Source organism: Aquarana catesbeiana, linkage group LG05, assembly GCF_042186555.1.
Source record: "Aquarana catesbeiana isolate 2022-GZ linkage group LG05, ASM4218655v1, whole genome shotgun sequence".
Taxonomy (NCBI): domain Eukaryota; kingdom Metazoa; phylum Chordata; class Amphibia; order Anura; family Ranidae; genus Aquarana; species Aquarana catesbeiana.
Window position 1 is genome coordinate 618,142,643 of NC_133328.1, and position 22,139 is coordinate 618,164,781.

The window sequence follows — 22,139 nt, forward strand, 5'->3', positions numbered from 1 at the left end:
TCCTTTCCTTTCTCCTCCCCTATTATTTTCCTTCCCTTTCCCCTCTCCCTTTCTTTTCCTTTCCCCTTTTCGTTTCCTTTTCCCCTCCTTTTCTTTTCCCTTCCCTTCCCTTTTCTTCTCCTTTCCCCTCCCCTCCTCTTTCCTTTTCTTTTCCTTTCTCCTCCCTTTTCTTTTCCTTTACTCTCCCCTCCCCTTTTCTTTTCCTTTCCCCTTTTCTTTTCTTTTCTTTTCCTTTCCCCTTCCCTTCTCTGTTCCTTTTCCCTCCTCCTTTCTTTTCCTTTTCTTTCCTTTCCCCTCCCTTTTCTTTTCCTTTTCTTTCCCTTCTCTTCCCTTTTTCTTTTCCTTTCCTTTCCTTTCCTTTCCTTTCCTTTCCTTTCCTTTCCTTTCCTTTCCTTTCCTTTCCTTTCCTTTCCTTTCCTTTCCTTTCCTTTCCTTTCCTATCCTTTCCTTTCCTTTCCATGATTCCTTCCATTCCTTCCTTCCTTTCTTTTCTTCTCTTCTTTTCATTGTTTTCCTATTTCATTTCCTTTTTTCTCTCCCCCCCTCCCCTATTGTCTCCTCGTCTCCTCCTCTCCTCCTTGCTCTTCCTTTCTCGACCCGCCTTTTCTTTTCTTTCTTTTCCTTTCCCCCACCTTCTCTTTTTTCCCCCTCCCTATTCTTTTCTTTTCACCCTCCTCTTGTCCTTTTATTTTCCTTTCCCCTCCCCTTTTCTTTCCTTTCCCTTGCCCTCCCCTTTTCCTTTCCTTTCTCCTCCCCTATTATTTTCCTTCCCTTTCCCCTCCCCCTTTCTTTTCCTTTCCCCTCCTTTTCTTTTCCTTTTTCCTTCCCTTCCCTTTTCTTCTCCTTTCCCCTCCCCTCCTCTCCCCTTTTCTTCTCCTTTCCCCTCCCCTCCCCCTCTCTTTCCTTTTCTTTTCCTTTCTCCTCCCTTTTCTTTTTCTTTACTCTCCCCTTTTCTTTTCTTTTCTTTTCCTTTCCCCTTCCCTTCTCTGTTCCTTTTCCCTCCTCCTTTCTTTTCCTTTTCTTTCCTTTCCCCTCCCCTTTTCTGTCCCCCCCCCTCTCTTTTTTTCATTTCCTTTCCTTTCCCCTCCCCTTTTCTGTTCTTTTCCCTTTATTTTTCTCTCCCCTTTTCTTTCCTTTTCTTTTATTTCCCCTCCCTTTTCTTTTCCTTTTCTTTCCCTTCTCCTCCCTTTTTCTTTTCCTTTCCTTTCCTTTCCCCTTTTCTTTTCCTTTTCCCCTCCTTTTCTTTTCCTTTTTCCTTTCTTTTTCTTGCCCCTCCCCTTTCCTTTCCCCTCCTCATCTGTTTTCCTTTTCTTTCCTCTCCTTTCCCTTCTCCTCCCCTTTTCCTTTCCTTTCTCCTCCCCGATTCTTTTCCCTTTCTTTCCTTTAACCTTTTTTTTTTATTTTACCCCCACCCCCAAACTGCAATCCCCCATCACCACCATCTTTTCTCTGTTGAGTATAACACTTCATATTATCTCTAATAAAGTATCTTTCTTTCTGCTCTGTGACAGTGCTGCTGGACGATTGGATAACTCTGGATCCCAGTGCTGTGACCATTGATCCTTCCCTGTCCAATTATGATGAAGTGCTGATCAGCCGGGGAGCATCCAATCAGCTCAGCACAGTGCAAAGTTACTGTCTGTCAGGTAAAATCTCCTTCATGGCCTTTTACGGGCCTAAGAATGTTCATGTCACAAGTGCTGTATTGTTCAACCTTAGCCAGGATTCAAAGGAATGGAATTTAGTGTAAAAAAAATACTACATTTTACCTTAAATTTTACAACTTGAGCTGCAACACTGTGTGTGTCATTTATAGTTTTACACACAAAAATTGCACTGCGCCGCATGTATAAAGGCAGCATAGATGCAGATTATTTTGGGGGGTTGGATGAAGCCTAAATTGGGAACTGTTTGGTCTAAGCAAAACACTTTTTTCAATTGTCCCTAGAATATTCACCAATTTATTCTTTGCACTCAATGTTTCCAAATATGGTATTTTTTCCATACACATTTATAGACCATTACTGAGTTACAAAATCTCTCAATGTATAAAGCCACAGCCAAGAATAGCACGCTTTCATTGACTTCCTACAAGGGTGTAGCTACAAGCGCCTGCAGCAAGTTTCATCAGAACAGTGAATTTTTGCTTAAAGAATGACTCTTCCCAGAATGCATCTCTCCTTTTTTTGATCAGGTAGGCTGGGTTTGATCTTGGCTAGGCATGCCAGGTTTTCTAATTTAGACCCCAGCAAAGGGAATTCCCCTGAATTCCTAGGAGAGCTGTGAAAAGCCAAGCTTTTCAGCTGAGCTACTGTTTTCACTGGCTTATATGAGTCAACCATGCGTTCCCAAGGAGTTTTTACTAAAAGGCGTGGGTCACAAAACATCACTAATGATTAAGTTTTCTAATGCCTGCAGCTAAAAAGTTGATTTTTTTCCTACCATTTTTGCACTGTGATTGTGGAAAAGCTTTCTTCCAAGGTGCTGGACACTAAATTGGATCCATTATGGCTGCTAAACCAGCAAACAGGCTTGACGCTTCTGCAGAACCTGAACATTTAACCACTTCAATACTGGCCATTTTCACCCCCTTCCTGCCCAGGCCAATTTCCAGTTTTCAACGCTGTCGCATTTTGAATGACAATTGCGCGGTCATGCAACACCGCACCCAAATGAATTTTTATCTTTTTCTTCCCCCACAAATAGAGCTTTCTTTTGGTGGTATTTGATCACCTCTGCGGTTTTTATTTTTTGCGCTATAAACAAAAGAAGAGTGACAAGTTTGAAAAAAACACAATATTTTTTACTTTTGGCTATAATAAATATCCCAGTTTTTTTAAAAAAACAAACACATTTTTTCCTCAGTTTAGGCCGATATGTATTCTTCTACATATTTTTGGTAAAAAAAATCGCAATAAGCGTATATTGATTAGTTCGCGCAGAAGTTATTGCGTCTACAAAATAGGGGATAGTTTTATGGCATTTTTATTATTATTTATTTTTTATTAGTAATGGTGGCGATATGCGATTTTTATCGTGACTGTGACATTGCGGCAGACACATCGGACACTTTTGACACTATTTTGGGACCATTCACATTTATACAGTGATCAGTGCTATAAAAATGCACTGATTACTGTATAAATGTCACTGGCAGGGAAGGGGTTAACACTAGGGGGCGATCAAGGGGTTAAATGTGTTTCCTAGGGAATGATTCTAACTGTAGGGAGATGGGACTCACAAGGGGAGGAGACCTATCGATGTTCCTCTATACTGGGAACTCACGATCGGTCACCTCTCCCCTGACAGAACGTGGATCTGTGTGTTTACACACACAGATCCAGAGTCCTGCTCTATTATTGGGCAATCACGGGTGCCCGGCGGACATCGCGGGCGTGCCCCCTAGACGGCTGGGAAGCCCAGGACATCATATGATGGTCTCTAACATCCACCAGCTCCGTGATGTCATCATGGAGGAGTGGAAGAGGATTCCAGTGTCAACCTGTGAAGCTCTGGTGAACTCCATGCCCAAGAGGGTTAAGGCAGTGCTGGAAAATAATAGTGGCCACACAAAATATTGACACTTTGGGCCCAATTTGGACATTTTCACTTAGGGGTGTACTCACTTTTGTTGCCAGAGGTTTAGACATTAATGGCTGTGTGTTGAGTTATTTTGAGGGGACAGCAAATTTACACTGTTATACAAGCTGTACACTCACTACTTTACATTGTAGCAAAGTGTCATTTCTTCAGTGTTGTCACATGAAAAGATAGAATAAAATATTTACAAAACTGTGAGGGGTGTACTCACTTTTGTGAGATACTGACCCCTTATTTTTTTTTAGATACTGTGTATATATGTATGTGTGTGTGTGTGTGTGTGTGTATATATATATATATATATATATATATAGTGGGGACGGAAAGTATTCAGACCCCCTTACATTTCTCACTCTTTGTTATATTGCAGCCATTTGCTAAAATCATTTTTCATTTTTTTCTCCTTAATGTACACACAGCACCCCATATTGACAGAAAAACACAGAATTGTTGACATTTTTGCAGATTTATTAAAAAAGAAAAACCGAAATATCACATGGTCCTAAGTATTCAGACCCTTTGCTCAGTATTTAGTAGAAGCCCCTTTTGATCTAATACAGCCATGAGTCTTTTTGGGAAAGATGCAACAAGTTTTTCACATCTGGATTTGGGGATCCTCTGCCATTCCTCCTTGCAGATCCTCTCCAGTTCTGTTAGGTTGGATGGTAAACGTTGGTGGACAGCCATTTTTAGGTCTCTCCAGAGATGCTCAATTGGGTTTAAGTCAGGGCTCTGGCTGGGCCATTCAAGAACAGTCACGGAGTTGTTGTGAAGCCACTCCTTCATTATTGTAGCTGTGTGCTTAGGGTCATTGTCTTGTTGGAAGGTAAACCTTCAGCCCAGTCTGAGGTCCTGAGCACTCTGGAGAAGGTTTTCGTCCAGGATATCCCTGTACTTGGCCACATTCATCTTTCCCTCGATTGCAACCAGTCATCCTGTCCCTGCAGCTGAAAAACACCTCCACAGCATAATGCTGCCACCACCATGCTTCACTGTTGGGACTGTATTGGACAGGTAATGAGCAGTGCCTGGTTTTCTCCACACATACCGCTTAGAATTAAGGCCAAAAAGTTCTATCTTGGTCTCATCAGACCAGAGAATCTTATTTCTCACCATCTTGGAGTCCTTCAGGTGTTTTTTAGCAAACTCCATGCGGTCTTTCATGTGTCTTGCACCGAGGAGAGGCTTCCGTCGGGCCACTCTGCCATAAAGCCCCGACTGGTGGAAGGGCTGCAGTGGTGGTTGACTTTCTACAACTTTCTCCCATCCCCCGACTGCCTCTCTGGAGCTCAGCCACAGTGATTTTTGGGTTCTTCTTTACCTCTCTCACCAAGGCTCTTCTCCCCCGATAGCTCAGTTTGGCCGGACGGCCAGCTCTAGGAAGGGTTCTGGTTGTCCCAAACGTCTTCCATTTAAGGATTATGGAGGCCACTGTGCTCTTAGGAACCTTAAGTGCAGCAGAAATTTTTTTATAACCTTGGCCAGATCTGTGCATTGCCACAATTCTGTCTCTGAGCTCTTCAGGCAGTTCCTTTGACCTCATGATTCTTATTTGCTCTGACATGCACTGTGAGCTGTAAGGTCTTATATAGACAGGTGTGTGGCTTTCCTAATCAAGTCCAATCAGTATAATCAAACCCAGCTGGCCTCAAATGAAGGTGTAGAACCATCTCAAGGATGATCAGAAGAAATGGACAGCACCTGAGTTAAATATATGTGTGTCACAGCAAAGGGTCTGAATACTTAGGACCATGTGATATTTCAGTTTTTCTTTTTTAATAAATCTGCAAAAATGTCAACAATTCTGTGTTTTTCTGTCAATATGGGGTGCTGTGTGTACATTAATGAGGAACAAAATGAACTTAAATGATTTTAGCAAATGGCTGCAATATAACAAAGAGTGAAAAATGTAAGGGGGTCTGAATATTTTCCGTCCCCACTGTATACTGTACTTATTTTGTTCTTCTGATTTCATTGACACTGTGAGCAGATCAGATTTAGTTGATTATTCTTGTGCTAATCAAATACAGCTTAATGCTTCCACAAGAAAGAGATCCATTGTGGATGGAATTGGCCTTTAATTTATTAGTACAGGGCTGCCAGACCTAAGGCTTGTTTTTCGTAGATTAAATTGTAACTGAAGGCAAAACTTTTTTTTTTTTTAGTTTTGGATAGAGTGGAGAGGGATTAGAACCCCTGTCAGTTTTTATTGCTGTCTGTGCCCCCTTTAGAAGATTCGCCTTCTCTATTTGTCCTGTTTACGGTTATCATCGAAAATGAAAGTAAAAGAAAATTCCAAATTTTGAGTTGTAGGTAGGAAAAGTAATTGAGGAGAAGTCGTCCAATGGGGACACTAGTTTTGGTGACCCCAAGGTATTCCCTTGATTTGCAGGGATTTCCTCCCACTTTCTGTTTTGGCTATGGGACAGAAATTGAAGGAAAATCTCTCAGATGGCAAAAAATCAATAAATAAAATCACTGGGGCAATAACCCTCCCTTTATCTAAAATGAAAAAAAAAAAAAAAGTTTGCCTATAGCTCACTACAGCTGTTCAGCACTGCGCTACTGTAACTGACAACTGCGCTGTCATGCAAAGCTGTACCCAAACAAAATTTACATCATTTTTTTCATTTCTTGACACGAATCTTCATCAGGGGATGTATCAGAATGGTTAAATAGGATCAACAGTTACATAATCTTCATGTTTTCTGTGCGGGGAAAGCCCCCAGAGAAAGAGGTTCAGACTGTTGGAGCACAAAGGTCGCCAAGGAGTTTCCCACCAATATTATATCTGAAAAAGTATAATGTCGCGTTCACACGAGCGGAATGTCCAATAGAAAAAGTCCGATGGAGTCTTTTCATTGTCTATTCCGATCGTGTGTATGCCTCATCGGACTTTTTTTTTTTTCCGAAAATTCTGACGGACCTAGAAATAGAACATGTTCTAAATATTTCCGACTGAACCAATTCCTATCAGGGAAACCCACTAGTCTGTATGCTGTTCTGACGGACCAAAAACGACGCATGCTCTGAAGCAAGTACGAGACGGAAGCTATTGGCTACTGGCTATTAAACTTCCTTTTTCTAGTCCCATCGTACATGCTGTACGTCACTGTGTTCTGGACCGATGGACTTTGGTCGGACTTTGGTTTGACCGTGTGTAGGCAAGACCGCTTGAATGGAAAACCTTCGGAGTTTAATCCGCCGGCAAAACCGGTTGTGTGTGCGCGGCTTTAGGCTTCCAGGTCCGCTCAGAATGGATGGCAGGAATACTTGATAGTAGGTACATTAAAATAAAATAATTATTTGATCCCCTGCAGATTTTGGAAGTTTGCCCACTTACAAAGAAATGAAGGGTCTATAATTTTTTATCATAGGTGTATATTAAATGATAGAGACAGAATATCAACCAAAAATCCGGAAAAAACACATGATAAAAATGTTATAAAAATCTGCATGTGATCAAATAATTATTTTCCCCACTGTATATCCAGCCACATATAAAAATAACAAAATTGTCGATGGCTACCAAGAAATAAAAAAGAGAACATGCAAGACATGTCCCCATCAAAAAAATGACAAACGTATGGGCACACTAAATCACGTGGCCTGATGTCCAAAAGGCAGCTGATTATGTAACCTTTGTTATCTTATTTAACCATTGTGATACTTCCCTTTAATGAACATGTGTGTCAAGAATTGAAACGCGTCAGTTTTTCATGTGCATTATTATGCTCATGTATTTCTCTGTGGTTTTCTAAGATTATGAACCAGTCTCTATCATGCTCTCATATGCATGATGTTTTTAATAATAAATGTTTCATTTTTTAATTTGGTCTGATGTTTTTTGGTACCCTTAAAATCCCTACTCTTTGCTACTTTTTATATCTATTTACTAATGCTAGCCGCATAAGGATTAAAAATAAAACAATAAAAAAGCAGCGCTAGACTAGTGACATAAACAGCAAAAAAGCTATCATTAAAATGACATGTGAATGACATCTCACCAAAACCCCCTACCCCCCCAAAAAAAAAATAAAAAATAAAACATTGTAAAAATTTCTAAAAAATGAAAAAGTGTAAAAAATTTTAAAAAAAAGCATTGTGAAAAAAAATTAAAAACAAATTAAATTGTAAAAAAATCAATTATTGAAAGTAAAAAAATTACTGATACCGTCCACTGCCACCCACCCCCTTCCCGAGAAGCACTGCGAAACAATATTGAGAAAGTGATATAAATAATATTTTGCCGAGGGGGGGGGGGGTGGGGGGGGTGCGTTTGCGGGCGCGAAGCGCCACCTCCCTGAAATGAGTTTTTGCAGGTTGGGATGTCTGCATACACCTAGTCTAGAGTTCCACCACTGTGTAACACCCATAGGCATGCGCATAGGGTGTGCCCCAGGTGTCACCCCATGAGGTGCAGATTGCCCCAATTGCCCGGGCCTGGGTGTCCCCCTCCTTCCCCTATAGCACTGCCTGCTTCCCTCCTCTCCTCCTCCACTGGCTGCTGCAGGAGTCATTTCAGAATGAACAGAGGGGGAAGGGGACAGTAAATATGCCATTTACTTGTCTATTTCTCTTCTGAATGAAAACAGTGAGTGATTGCTACTGAACACTCACTGTGATCATTCATAGCTGAAGCATGGTAAATGGTGTTTAGTGTGCTTCAGTTTGTGAATGAACAGGAAGTCGCTCAGCACAGAGAACTTCCCATTCATTACCTGTCCAGTGCAGATGAGGCTGTAGAGAAAGGGACTGGGGAATCTCTGTCCTCCATCCCATTCTCTATCTCAAAAGTGAGACATCAGGGGTCTGTCTTGGCCCCTGATATTTCACCAAAGCCCCCAACAGGTCTCCTAAAAATTGTAAACAAATCATTGTAAATAATAAAAAAAAAAAAAAAAAAGGCATGTGCGTTTGAGCTTTGGGTTGGACAACCTAATGCTATTGGTATATGGTAACACCATTAACCAAGGCGTCTTACAAAATGTGATAAACCATAAAATTATAAATGGTCAGGCTTTGGTTGTATAATCCATTGGCTCCCAGCACTGTACTAGACATTCCCCCCACTTGCGAAGATTAGCACCAAAGAAAAGAATATCCTCCCAGACTGAAATATGTTAAAAACTTGAGCCTTTTATTTTATCCAAAAAGATTAGACATTAGTATGTCACAATCAGTAGCTTTACAGTGTAAAATTGCGGCCTCAAACCAAACCAATAGCAGGCTGATAGCTTACAAAAAAATGCCAGCTCCGCCCGGCATTGGTGCGTGATGACGTCAGGTACAAGCCGTGCCCTACGTGTTTAGTCTGAAAAACGTCTTCGGGGGATGGGCTGGATGGAAACCATCACGCTGCTTCTAAATATAAAGCCTGCTACCTGCAATCAACACAGATCAACACCTGAGTTGCAATGAAGCTCCCCCATGTGGTGAAACATAACAAAGCCATATACTGCAAAAAAATTACTCCATCTTGTGGTCAAAAAGTAGATGAAGCAAAATAATAATAAAAAAAAAAAAAAAAATTAAAAATAAAATCAAATACAATATAAATGTAAAAACAATAAAACTGCTATAAAAGTACATAAATTTGTACAAAAATACTCTCAAGGAGTAATTGGAGTAGGCATTTATGCCTGATTAAGTTCACAGAAGTGGAGATTTGTTTGCATGTGGACTGTTATGGACTGTCACATATCATTTTAATTATAATTATAATTTTTTGCTGTTTATATCGCTATTCTAGCGCTGCTTTTTTGTTGTTTTAGTTTTTCACAATTGCTATCACAATTGTACTGTAGCTGCTTTGTTTATATATATTGATCTAGTGCTGATATATTTAGTTTTTTACAGTATAAGGATTAAAAACAGTTCATGTTGATTGAAAGAGTTTACTCCCTCTTTAATTGCTCTGTGATTTCTCCGCAGAGTGTGCACGGGTCCCCACATGTATAACCACTACGATCAATGTGCTACAGGCTGCCATAAAATGTCTATTTTATCCAGAAACACAAAACTGCTACTACAGTCTGAAAGGACATCGCTGTCAGCTATTAGTCAGAGAATCTGCAACCTATACTTTCAGGAAGAGAGGTAAGTTTGGGCTGCATTGAAGGCCTACAGACAGGATTAAAGAGGAACTACATAGTAGGTGAGGTCGAAAAAAGACATCAAGTCCATCAAGTCCAACCTATGTGTGTGATTATATGTCAGTATTACATTATATATCCCTGTATGTTGCGGTCGTTCAGGTGCTTATCTAATAGTTTCCTGAAACTATCGATGCTCCCCACTGAGACCACCGCCTGTGGAAGGGAATTCCACATCCTTGCCGCTCTTACAGTAAAGAACCCTCTACGTAGTTTAAGGTTAAACCTCTTCTCTTCTAATTTTAATGAGTGGCCACGAATCTTGTTAAACTCCCTTCCACAAAAAAGTTTTATCCCTATTGTGGGGTCACCAGTACGGTATTTGTATATTGAAATCATATCCCCTCTCAAGCGTCTCTTCTCCAGAGAGAATAAGTTCAGTGCTCGCAACCTTTCCTCATAACTAATATCCTCCAGACCCTTTATTAGCTTTGTTGCCCTTCTTTGTACTCGCTCCATTTCCAGTACATCCTTCCTGAGGACTGGTGCCCAGAACTGGACAGCATACTCCAGGTGCGGCCGGACCAGAGTCTTTTAGAGCGGGAGAATTATCGTTTTATCTCTGGAGTTGATCCCCTTTTTTAATGCCAATATTCTGTTGGCTTTGTTAGCAGCAGCTTGGCATTACATGCCATTGTTGAGCCTATCATCTACGAGGACCCCCAGGTCCTTTTCTAACCTAGACTACATTTTACCTATTTGTTACCAGGCTTTTTGTTCTTGGCATTATCTCCTGTTCTGTGGATCAACTCCAAGACTTTTAGTAATGAAAGTGATAAACTAGTGCAGAACATGGCTGATTAGCAGGAGTGTCTTCTGTTGGGTGAAAAAGCTACTTAGACAGGGAAACGTAAAGACATTCATAATTAATATTGTGGCAAGTTGGGGTTCTCTAGCTTAGTGGTAGTGCCAAAACAGTGAGTTTAGCCCACGCCAGAAGTATTTTTAGGGCTTTCCTGCCCACTTTTATTTGAAAAAAAAAAAAAAAAAAAGCAAAAAGTTCATACAGGTATGTCTTCCTACGCAAGGAGCTCTCGCCATCAATACAAATAATCATAACATTCAGCCTCCTGGCTCTTTTGGCAGCTTTACTGTTCCACTTAGTACCTCTTGGTGCTCCTGACCATCAGCACCTTTTGACCCTCCTGACCATCAAACACGTCCCAGTGTACTGACGCTGCTCCTCAGATCTACGTCTTTTCTTGCAGCTTCCTAGCTGCTGTGATTCTCGTGGACTCTCTCTCAGTCTTGGGCCTCTGACTTGGGGCACCTCTGACCCCGGGTGAGACCCTGTCTTTCGGCTCCTTGGCCTGTCTTGTCCTGGACAGCATGGTGCAGAGAGGCACCCTTGTCTCCCTTACAATCACTGACCACTTCAGGATGGTGGGGGCCTGAAGTCTAATCCTGTCTTTCCTAAAAGAACAGCACGCACCTGTACCTGTTTTCTCCAAAACCTGGCCCAGAATGCCTTATCACACAGTGGCATGGGCTCGCTGTGCCACAATATGTTTATTTTACTTTGTTGGCGAGTTAATATGTATTGGTACTAGTGAGTTAGTGGCTGGCCCCGGCCAGGGGAAAGGGTTAACTGTTGCTAGATCAGTTCCCAGGCTTTTTGATGCTAGTCAGCCCATCTGTGATCTAAAAAAGAGAAGTCTGAGGTCCAGAGCTCTTCTTAGCCGAATTGGTTGGTTCTGCTCGTGGTACCGGGGCTGCTGCACCTTGTAGTCTGCTGAAGACACCGGGACTTTCAGAGACTTCCAAGACATGGACAATGCCAAAATAAACTCTCACGTCACAGAGGTATGCCTGGGCAGCCACACTACTATAATTAGGGTTAGGGGAAAGATGTTGTTCATATTGAACGGTTATACCGCACTTGTTCAGTAAAGTTACATTAACTGTCCAGAGCCTGGTCTAAAGCTATTCAAAGGGGTGCATGTTGGTTCTGTTCTATTTAAAGAACCTGGGTCTGTAAAGCACTATGAGGTATGCAGTAACTTTGTTATAAAAGGGTTAACTCGGCAAGGCAGGAAGAGGGGTGTAGTTGCTATGGGCAACCAAGTGAAGGAACAAGCTACAAGCAACCAGTCGTTAGGCGAGGTACCTGGTAAGGTGACAGGTCCTCGCGTAGCAAGAGGGTCGTTATCTGGCTCCCTCCTCCCTAGCGGTTGGTTGTCATTAGCAACCAGATCCAAACTCATGTTACAGAGAGCTATGGCCTGGTCACGAGGTACGGGAAGTGAGTTAATAAGAATAAGCATGAGGTCCACGCTGGGTGCTCGACAGGACCCCATTCTGTTCCTGGGAGTGAGGTGTCAGAGATACGCTGGACTGATGGAGTGGGCGCAGGCTCAGCACATCCCTCCTAATGCAACATACATCAAGTTACAGTGTGTAGGGGCAGCACTTTGTCAGGAGCTCTTCACTTTTACTGCACACAATGAAGGCTCATCTCTATGTCGGGGAACTGCTTTAATGTTAGATTTCTCACATACCGCAGTCCCAGCCTGGTCCCAGGCAATGGTGAATGCGCTTCGTGTGAAACCCCCACGTACAGGGTGAGTAGACCCTGCTGGCAAGTTAGTGTTTACAATTTTTGTAGTGTTTTACTGAGAACATTGAACCATTCAGCCCTTAAAGTGGTTGCAAACCCTTGCATATACCCAGTGAAGTGACTATTCTTAAGTGAAATCCTCCTACACAAGTTGTACCCATCTATCTGCAGCCCTCTCTCCTCTACAGCCTCCTAAAGCACACACTTTACACAGAGCTCTAGAAGGCATGGGCTGGGGGTCTTACATCACACAGCACACATCATAGAGCAGAAAGCTTAGTGTAATCTAAGACCTGAGTGGAGGGAAAAGACACCCCCCCCCTACTTGACACAGTCTCATAGGTAACATGCATACCTAAGGCTGTCAATCACCCTGCTATGTGCTGGAGGGGTTGTTGGGGGGGGGGGGGCAGGGACATCCCCCTGGATTCTGTGGTGTCAGCATTGAGTGTCAGAAGTGACTCATGCAGATAGCAGAGCAAAAAGAGAAGACAAGATGCACACACGCTCTAGATTGAGGTAAGCACACACTATAGAACACATGTCAAACACAAGACCCACGGGCCAAATTTGGCCCGTCAGGCCATTTCATGTGGCCCTCACACTTCTCCTGTAGCTGAGGCACTCCCTTGTCTCTGCCCCCTCCTTTTCTCAGCAGTCAGTAGCAGAGAGGAGGACCGAACTCCTTCACCAGATCCTGAGTTTTTCCATGCAGTTGCAGGGAGGCTTGTCTCTGCCCCCCCCCCCCCATCTCAGCATTCGAGGACAGCACTCCTCTTACAGATCCTGTGCTTCTCTGTGCAGCCGCAGCACCCCCTTGTCTCCAACTCCCCACTCTTAGCATTCAGCAGACTCTGGCAGCTGACTCCAGCCCTCCTCTGGTCCTCCTCCAGACCCTGCACTTTCTGCTTCCCAGCTCTGCCCCAGCCTTTTCCCGGCAGCAGCACAAGATAAGTGGGTGCACTGTGATGTAAAGGGAGGGTGGGGGTACTCTTAACTTCAGGTGGTGTGGGGGGGGGGGCTCCTGATCTCTGATGTAAGGTGGGGGTAGAGTGCTCTGGACATCTAGTCTTCCAGATATAACCGGGCAGCCCATGATACAAATTTAGTTTATTACCCCTTCTATGGAGGGATATTCTTTGTTCAGTTTTCAGTCCAGAGGTGTACAACCAATTTAAACGTAAAGAAGCTTACAATCTAATGTACACATAGTAGGATTGATTTGGTTGGAAGTCTTTTAAAGTGATTGTAAAGGCTCAATTTTTTTTTGTTTTGTTTTTTTAAATAAACTTACCTGCTCTGTGCAGTAGTTTTGCACAGGGCAGCCTGGATCCTCCTCTTCTTGGGTCCCTATTCGGCTCTCCTAGCCCCTCCCTCCTGCTGAGTGCCCCCACAGCAAGCAGCTTGCTATGGGGGCACCCGAGCTGAGCTGCAGCTCCTTGTGTCCATTCAGACAGGGAGCTGCCAATTCGACCCCACCCCCTCTCTCCCCTGATTGGCTAACTGACTTTGATTGACAGCCGCGGGAGCCAATGGCGCCGATGCTGTGTCTCAACCAATCAGGGGGCAGAGTCCCAGATGGCCAAGGGACTTGTGGACATCGCTGGAGAGAGATGGGGCTCAGGTAAGTATTAGGGGGGATTCTACACACAGAAGGCTTTTTATCTGCATATATATAATGCATAGTATTTAAAGGCTGAGCCCATTGGCAAAAACAAAAGAAATGCATAAACTGGCCACACACTAGTAGCTTTTCAAATGAAAAATTCATGTGGCAAATCTCGGTACATTTGATGAATTGATGAATACTGTTTAAAATTACTTAAATAAACATTTGCAGTGAATGGACTTTCCCAATCAAAAACGACATACACTGTTAGAAATGTGTTTGGTTGAAAAAAAAGCTTTCTATCCTGCTCCTTCAAAATGTATTTTTACTGAAGTCAGAAATTAATGAAATTAAATTTATTTATTTTCCTATTTTAGCCACCGCCCGTCCCCTGACATCAGTAGCCATTCCTCTGGGTATTATTGAGGGCAAATCTCAAGCTGTTCTTATTGGTTCAGATGTTAGGACCGTGAACCAATTCCTTGGTGTCCCTTATGCTGCGCCACCTACTGGAGAGAACCGTTTCCGACCTCCGCAACCGTACACCTGGACGGGCACATGGAATGCCACTTTTGTCAGGTAAATCATGAATCGTATATCTGTTGTGTACTTTGGATAGCACAATTTCTTATTTTACTATAACAGAAAAGCTTTCCTAGAATAGAAGGTATTCACATGTCTCATTTCATCACAAAAGACCGTGGTCTGAACCATGCAAATCATTGTTTTACATCCCCTCAGCTAGATGCAAATTCAGAACTGTTGGTGGTGAATATTGCAAATATACTGTAGCCCAGGATTATAGAGCCAAACTGCATGCAGATTTTTTTTTCTAAGCAATGGTACACAAAAACAAACACCAAAGTGAATCAAAGACGTGCATATGAACACACAAAAAAAAAGAGTGTACTAAGGTGTGTCATATGGTCCCCTCCTGAAAAGGAAGGACCCTTTCCTGACCCCCTGGGGCACGAGGCTCGTGACAAGGGCAAGACATCTCTGGTCCACCTAGCAAAAAGGCCCAGCAGGCCCCTCTCCTCGTGATCAGCTCCAGGTGACCTTCGCGTACTAGGTGAAGGGCTCTCCCAAAGAGAGAACCTCAAGGCAGGAGAAGTGAAGGAGCCTAAGGGCAATTGGGCCCCTAGACTTCAGGGTAGGCCCGAAGACCCACAACCTACCATCCTGAGCGAAAAAAGGCACAAAAAAGTGCAGTGACATACAGTGAAGAAAAAATAAATAAAGTGTGCAAGACAATGGCTAGACCTTGCGGCATGGTAACAAAAATTGCGCTGGTCTCGACCAAAAGGCCCATGAGGCATAATGCATACAAAAGCTGTGGTATTGCATCCTAGTGCTTGTGATCATGCTCACAGTGGGGTCTCAAACCCATAGTGATACTGCATTTCCAACATCTGACCAGATGAGCAGCCCCATTCCTCCCAGAAAGCCATTGGCACCTAGGGAGAGCCTGCCTACCACCAAGACAAGCCTGCCAGATTCAACCTTAGTGAAAAGGATCCCTCCCATGGTACCCACCTTATTACATTGCAAACAATGCCTCCCCATCCCCCCCCTCGGCACCCCAAACGGCATACAAATGTTTCAGGCCTTTTTGACAAGCAGTGTATGAAAACCATAGCCTCTATGGAGTAGGGCTTTGGACCAAGCAAGACATTATAACCATCCAGGTTATGGTGAGAATGGAAAAGAAGAATTAAAAATTGCTCCAGCTGAATCAGTGCTTAGCACAGTAAAGCCTTCTTAGAAAAGCCACATGTCTCAATCCATCACATACGCCAAAAATAAGAGATTACAAAATAAAGGAAGACTGTACAGTTCAAATACAAATAAATACAACAAGGGTCTGAGGGCCCTGCCTGTGAGAGCCCACAATCTAAAACACTGGGTCAAGTAATTCAAAAGGTAATAGATGTTCAATTTTTGGGTACTTTATTTTATTTTATTTTTTTTGTCACCCCAACCCAAGAACATTTATTTATACACTGTGTTATTGTAAAGGACTAAGAATAGATATACTGTATATCTCCTGTGTAAGTTGTTCCATAACTGTTGTTTTAGGTCAAGCTGCCTACAGCCGGGAGATGGGAAGGCCCAGTACTCTTCTGTTAGTGAAGACTGCTTGTATCTTAATGTCTTTGTCCCCCACATTACTGTAAGTATTTAGTGTTATGTTATTTAATCTGGAAGCCCTACTGTCTTTAAAAAAAAAAATCTGATAATGGGACTTTGGAGTGGGATAAAGGCTAGGAACATGCCAGTATGTTTCTTCATCGGTTCCAAACAACAAAGTCTACACTGTCCTCTGATATTTATTTTGGAAGCCAAAGACAACTAATTGAATGAACTGAGTACTATTGTGTCCAAATGTGATAGAAAAGCAAGAACATAGAGGATTTTGCTAAACTGGGGAAGCCAGACATTTTTGGACCTTGTGTAACCCTTTTAGAATATAATTAAAATTAAACCTTATTTTTTGTTTTTGATTAAAAATAAATAAAAAAGGAAATGGTTACACCCAGTCAGGATATGTGGTTCTCATTTTTTTTAAATTGACCTTTTGTACTGCTCTTACCGAACCAAGTAAAATACATAATTTCTATCTTCTCCAGAAACTTATACTTAGCTCTGCTTACTCTTATGCCCTGTACACACGGTCGGACTTTGTTCGGACATTCCGACAACAAAATCCATGGATTTTTTCCGACGGATGTTGGCTCAAACTTGTCTTGCATACACACGGGTGCACAAAGTTGTCGGAAAATCCGATCGTTACGAACGCGGTGACGTAAACCACGTACGTCGGGACTATAAACGGGGCAATAGCCAATAGCTTTCATCTCTTTATTTATTCTGAGCATGCGTGGAACTTTGTCCGTCGGATTTGTCTACACACGATCGGAATTTAAAGGATCGGATTTTGTTGTCTGAAAATTTTATAGCATGCTCTCAAACTTTGTGTCGGAAATTCCGATGGAAAAAGTCAGATGGAGTCCACACACAGTCGGAATTTCCGACAACAAGCTCTGATCGCACATATTCCGTCGGAAAGTCCGACCGTGTGTACAGGGCATTACACTTTCCATTTAGTCACCAGAACTGGGGAAAGAAAGCTTTGTGTAAGCTCTAAACCAACCTGTCAGAGCTTACACAGGGCTATGAATCTTTTCCCTGCCCTTATGTGACAGGGCACCAACCCTGTGAAATTAAAGAAGGGTAGTAATCACAAGCTCATAAATGTCCTAAAATGTTGTGTAGTTCACATAGTTTCTGGTGGCTGCATAGGGGGAAAAAAAGGTTATATAGTTACCTATTTGGTAAGGCTGAATAAAGAGTAGTCCATGCAGTTCAACCTGTGTGTGTGTGTGTGTGTGTTCATGTAGATAATCGATTTCCATATCCCTTTATATTTTGTTCACTAACATGTATGTCCCAGAGTCTTTTAAAACTATCAATACTCCCAGCTGACACCACTGATTGTGGAAGGGAATTCAACATCCTTACCTCCCTGACAGTGAAAAACCCCCTACGCAGCTTAAGACTTCTCCTCCAGTTTCATTGTGTGGCCCCGTGTCTTCTTACACTCTCTTACACTGAATAGTTTTCTCCCTACGCTGGGATCACCATTGAGATATTCGTATATCGCTATCACATCTCCTCCCAAGCGTCTCTTCTCCAGGGAGAATAAGTTTAGCGATTGTATTCGTCCCCCGTAACTGAGGTCCTCCAGACCCCTTATTAGCTTTGCTGCTCTTCTCTGGACTCTCTCCAGCTCCAGCACATCCTTCCTGAGGACTGGTGACCAGAACTGGAAGGCATACTCTAGACGTGGCCGAACCAGAGTTTTTATGAAGTGGCAGGATTACCGTTTTATCTCTATAGTAAATTCCCTTTTAATGGGATAATAGTCTGCTTGCTTTGCTTTCTGCAGCTTGACATTGCATGCTATTTCTCAGTCTATCTTCTACTAGGACCCCAAGATCTTTTTCCATCCTGGATTCCCCCAGAGGTTCTCCCCCTAGCGAGTAACTTGCGTTTATATTTTTAGCCCCCGAGTGCATTACTTTACATTTTTCAACATTAAACCTCATTTGCCATGTAATTGCCCACCCCATTATTTTATTTGGGTCTTCTTGTAAAGTTTCAATATCCTGCTGTGATGTCATTGCCCTACTTATTTTTGTATCCTCAGCAAACACTAAAATTGAGCTATTTATACCAAACTCTATATCATTTCTGAACAAGTTAAACAGAAATGGTCCCAGAACAGATGCTTGGGGTACCCCACTTACCACTCCAGATATTATGATGCTGGGGACAGTGGAATTAAGTGAGCATTTTCATTTTCTCTGTAAGATCAAAGGAATAGATCACTTTATTATCTTGAAATTCTGCCCCTAATATATCTTTGCCTCTACCTGTCTCCCTCTTTGTGGGGGGAGGAGAAAAACTGGACAAACTGTCATTCCTAGGATTCTAAACCTTGATGTGAGCCCTTGGGTATCTTTGGTGATACAGAAGATCCAGTTAGATTCCAGCATGCTGTTTGTTTCCTAAACTGCCTTCATCTAAAATACATCTGTGCCCTTAATTTGTGTGTAGACACTAGACAGCTAGTAAGAGTTAGTCATTTTCAAATAGACTTATGCCCCGTACACACGGTCGGATTTTCCGACAAAAAATGTGTGATAGGACCTTGTTGTCGGAAATTCCGACCGTTGTGGGCTCCATCACACATTTTCCATCGGATTTTCCGACACACAAAGTTTGAGAGCAGGCTATAAAATTTTCCGACAACAAAATCCGTTGTCGGAAATTCCGATCGTGTGTACACAAATCCGGCGGACAAAGTGCCTTGCATGCTCAGAATAAATAAAGAGATGAAAGCTATTGGCTACTGCCCCGTTTATAGTCCCGACATACGTGTTTTACGTCAGCGCGTTCAGAATGATCGGATTTTCCGACAACTTTCTGTGAGCGTGTGTATGCAAGACAAGTTTGAGCCAACATCTGTCGGAAAAAATCCATGGATTTTGTTGTCGGAATGTCCGAACAAACGGGGTACGGGGTATTATTCTGTAATGTTGAAGATGTTTTGCCCATCGTCTAAATGGCTTCCTCAGTTTAAATGAGTGCTGGGACCAAGCCCCAAGCAACTGAAGATGTTTTAAAAACATATTTTCTATCACTTCTGTTATTTATGGGCAGCACAGTGGTTAGCACTTCTGCCTAGCAGCACTAGGGTCATTGGTTCAATCCCAACCACGGCACTACCTGCACAGAGTTTGCATGTTCTTCCTGTTCCCGTGTGGGTTTACTCTGGTTTCCTCCCACACTCCAAAGACATGCTGGTAGGTTAAATGTCTCCTGTCTAAACTGGCCCTAGTATGTGAATGTGTGTTAGGGACCTTAGATTTTGAGGGCAGGGACTGATGAGAATGTATAATAAATATGCAGAGTGCTGACTAAATTGACGGTGCTATATAAGTACAGTGCCTGTAAAAAATGTATTAATAAAATTTCATAGATATGTACCTAATTATAAACTGTAGCTATAGATCCTAATTATCTTTTGCTTCCTGTGAATTTTCTTTATTTTCTGTTTACAGAGACAAAGCACAGCCGTTCTCTTATACTTCCATAACAGTCCCAGTGACTATAGTGAGACCGGGCAGACATTTATTGATGGATCATACCAAGCTGCCATAGGGGACATTATTGTGGTGACTGCAGGGTACAGGGTTGGTGTCTTTGGTTTCCTAAGTGCAGGTAAGTTCTTATATTGTTAAGCTTACATTTTTGCCTGGGCGTAGGATGACCTGCCTACCTCCCGAAAGTCGCAACTCCAACAGAACATTTCCAAAGTTATTGGTCAACAAATAGTTTTTGGTAAATAGGCCATGGTTTTGGGAAAATAAGGATGGTTTGGACTTTTTATTTGGGTGGAGTTTAAATGGAAGCTGAGCAGAAGATATTACCATTTCTTGATCAATTTATAGAATGATAATAAGACCTCTTGTACTGGCCTTATCTACCCTGTTTCCCCGAAAATAAGACCTAGCATGATTGTCGGTGATGGCTGCAATATCAGACGTACCACCAAAATAAGCCCTAGTTAAAGTCCTTGTAGGTCTTATTTTCAGGGTAGGGCTTATTTTCGGGGAAACAGGGTAGGGCTTATTTGGGGGGTAGGGCTTATATTGCAGCCATCACCAACAATCACGCTAGGTCTTATTTTCGGGGAAACAGGGTATGAGCAGCAATAACAATTATGCAGGAAGATTAATTTCGATCTATTGCTCCTTAGATTAGTTAACTAGATGGAGTCTGCTGAAGATGTAAATTGCCCACACTCCCCTCCCTTCGACCATACCTCCTGCCCTTCTCTGTGATTGATTGGCAGTGAAGGAGAGGGAGGTACCCGCTGTGAAGCATCCTATTGGACGCTTCACAGCACAAACACTGGTGCATTATGGGACAGGAACTGCAGAAGGTGGCACACTCTTGGGGTTGACCGGGGGGGGTTCTGGTCAGGTAGGCTGTATGGCACCCCATGATTTCTAATGGTGGCTCTGCCCAAAGAGATTTCAATTATTTCTAATCGGCCATTATGGGAATTCCAGGCGATGTTATCTAATGCTTTTGGTTAGTTAAAGGTCAAATTACTGTGGGTGATGTGTAATGTGTGAGGTTCATTTAGCATTACTGTTATGCTGATGTAAATGCTTAGTAGAGGAGATCAGGGTGATCTCACTGTTGGAACACATATAAGAAGCATAGGGCTGACTCAGTTCACCGGGCCCCATCTATCACTTTTTGGTGGACTAGCGTAAAATGAAATAAAAACATGTATATTTTATTTTAGAATTCATAAATCTTTTATGCAAACGTGCGTTGTCTCAGAACTTTGCGGCTATATAGGTTCTGTAGCAGTAAATTGGCACGGGGATCACAGAAGAGAAGTCTGATCCAGATTGCAGTCATCAGTGTAGTAATTGCATGATCAAACTTTAACGATGCAATCTGCAACTTATTAATTTCCAATATTAAGATTTAGCTGCTGAAAGTTTGAGAAAGTGTTTGTACTGCCTCATATAATAAAACATCTTTATTCCCTACATATGGCAGCCATTAGCAAAGTTACATTTCCAGTCTTATTGTAGACCGACAATGGCCAAATACAAAAACTGACATTTCCCCCTTTACTTGCGCTTTTCCTTTTACAGTGCCTTGAAAAAGTATTCATACCCCTTGAATTTTTCCACATTTTGTCATGTTACAACCAAAACGTAAATGTATTTTATTGGGATTTTATGTGATAGACCAACACAAAGTGGCACATAATTGTGAAGTGGAAGGAAAATGCTAAATAGTTTTCATAATTTTTTACAAATACATTTCTGAAAAGTGTGGGGTACATTTGTATTTAGCCCCCCTGAGTTAATACTTTGTAGAACCTCCTTTCTCTGCAATTACAGCTGTAAGTCTTTTTGGGGATGTCTTTACCAGCTTTGCACATCTAGTGAGTGTCATTTTTCCCCATTCTTCTTTACTAAAAAGCTCAAGCTCTGTCAGATTGGATGGAGAGCGTCTGTGAACAGCAATTTTCAAGTCTTGCCACAGAATCACACTTGGATTTAGGTCTGGACTTAGATTGGGCCATTCTAACACATGAATATGCTTTGATCTAAACCATTCCATTGTAGCTCTGGCTGTATGTTTAGGGTCGTTGTCCTGCTGAAAGGTGAACCTCCACCCCAGTCTCAAGTCAACAGGTTTTCTTCTAAGATTGCCCTGTATTTGGCTCCATCCATCTTCCCATCAACTCTGACCAGCTTCCCTGTGCCTGCTGAAGGAAAGCATCCCCACAACATGATGCTGCCACCACCATGTTCCAAAGTGGGGATGGTATGCTTAGGGTCATCTGTAGTGTTAGTTTTCCACCACACATAGCGTTTTGCTTTTAGGCCAAAAAAGTTCAATTTTGGCCTCATCTGACCAGAGCACCTTCTTCCACATCTTTGCTGTGTCCACCACATGACTTCTCGCAAACTGCAAACTGAACTTCTTATGGCTTTCTTTCAACAATGTTTTTCTTCTTGTCACTCTTCCATAAAGGCCATATTTGTGGAGAGCACGATGTTACCATGGGCCTCTTGGCTGCTTCTTTTCTTTTCAGATGGTGGATTGAACAGAGCTC

The 22,139-nt window shown here is 42.4% G+C and overlaps 1 protein-coding gene across 1 annotated transcript in view; it reads left to right on the forward strand.

Annotated features, from left to right (window-relative positions):
* TG (thyroglobulin) overlaps nt 1–22,139 on the forward strand; it is a 399,523-nt gene that overhangs the window by 194,045 nt on the left and 183,339 nt on the right. The window contains exons 36-40 of the mRNA XM_073632844.1: nt 1,512–1,646; nt 9,535–9,699; nt 14,299–14,500; nt 16,001–16,094; nt 19,549–19,708. Coding sequence (XP_073488945.1) covers nt 1,512–1,646; nt 9,535–9,699; nt 14,299–14,500; nt 16,001–16,094; nt 19,549–19,708 — 756 coding nt within the window. The remainder of the gene's footprint in view (nt 1–1,511; nt 1,647–9,534; nt 9,700–14,298; nt 14,501–16,000; nt 16,095–19,548; nt 19,709–22,139) is intronic.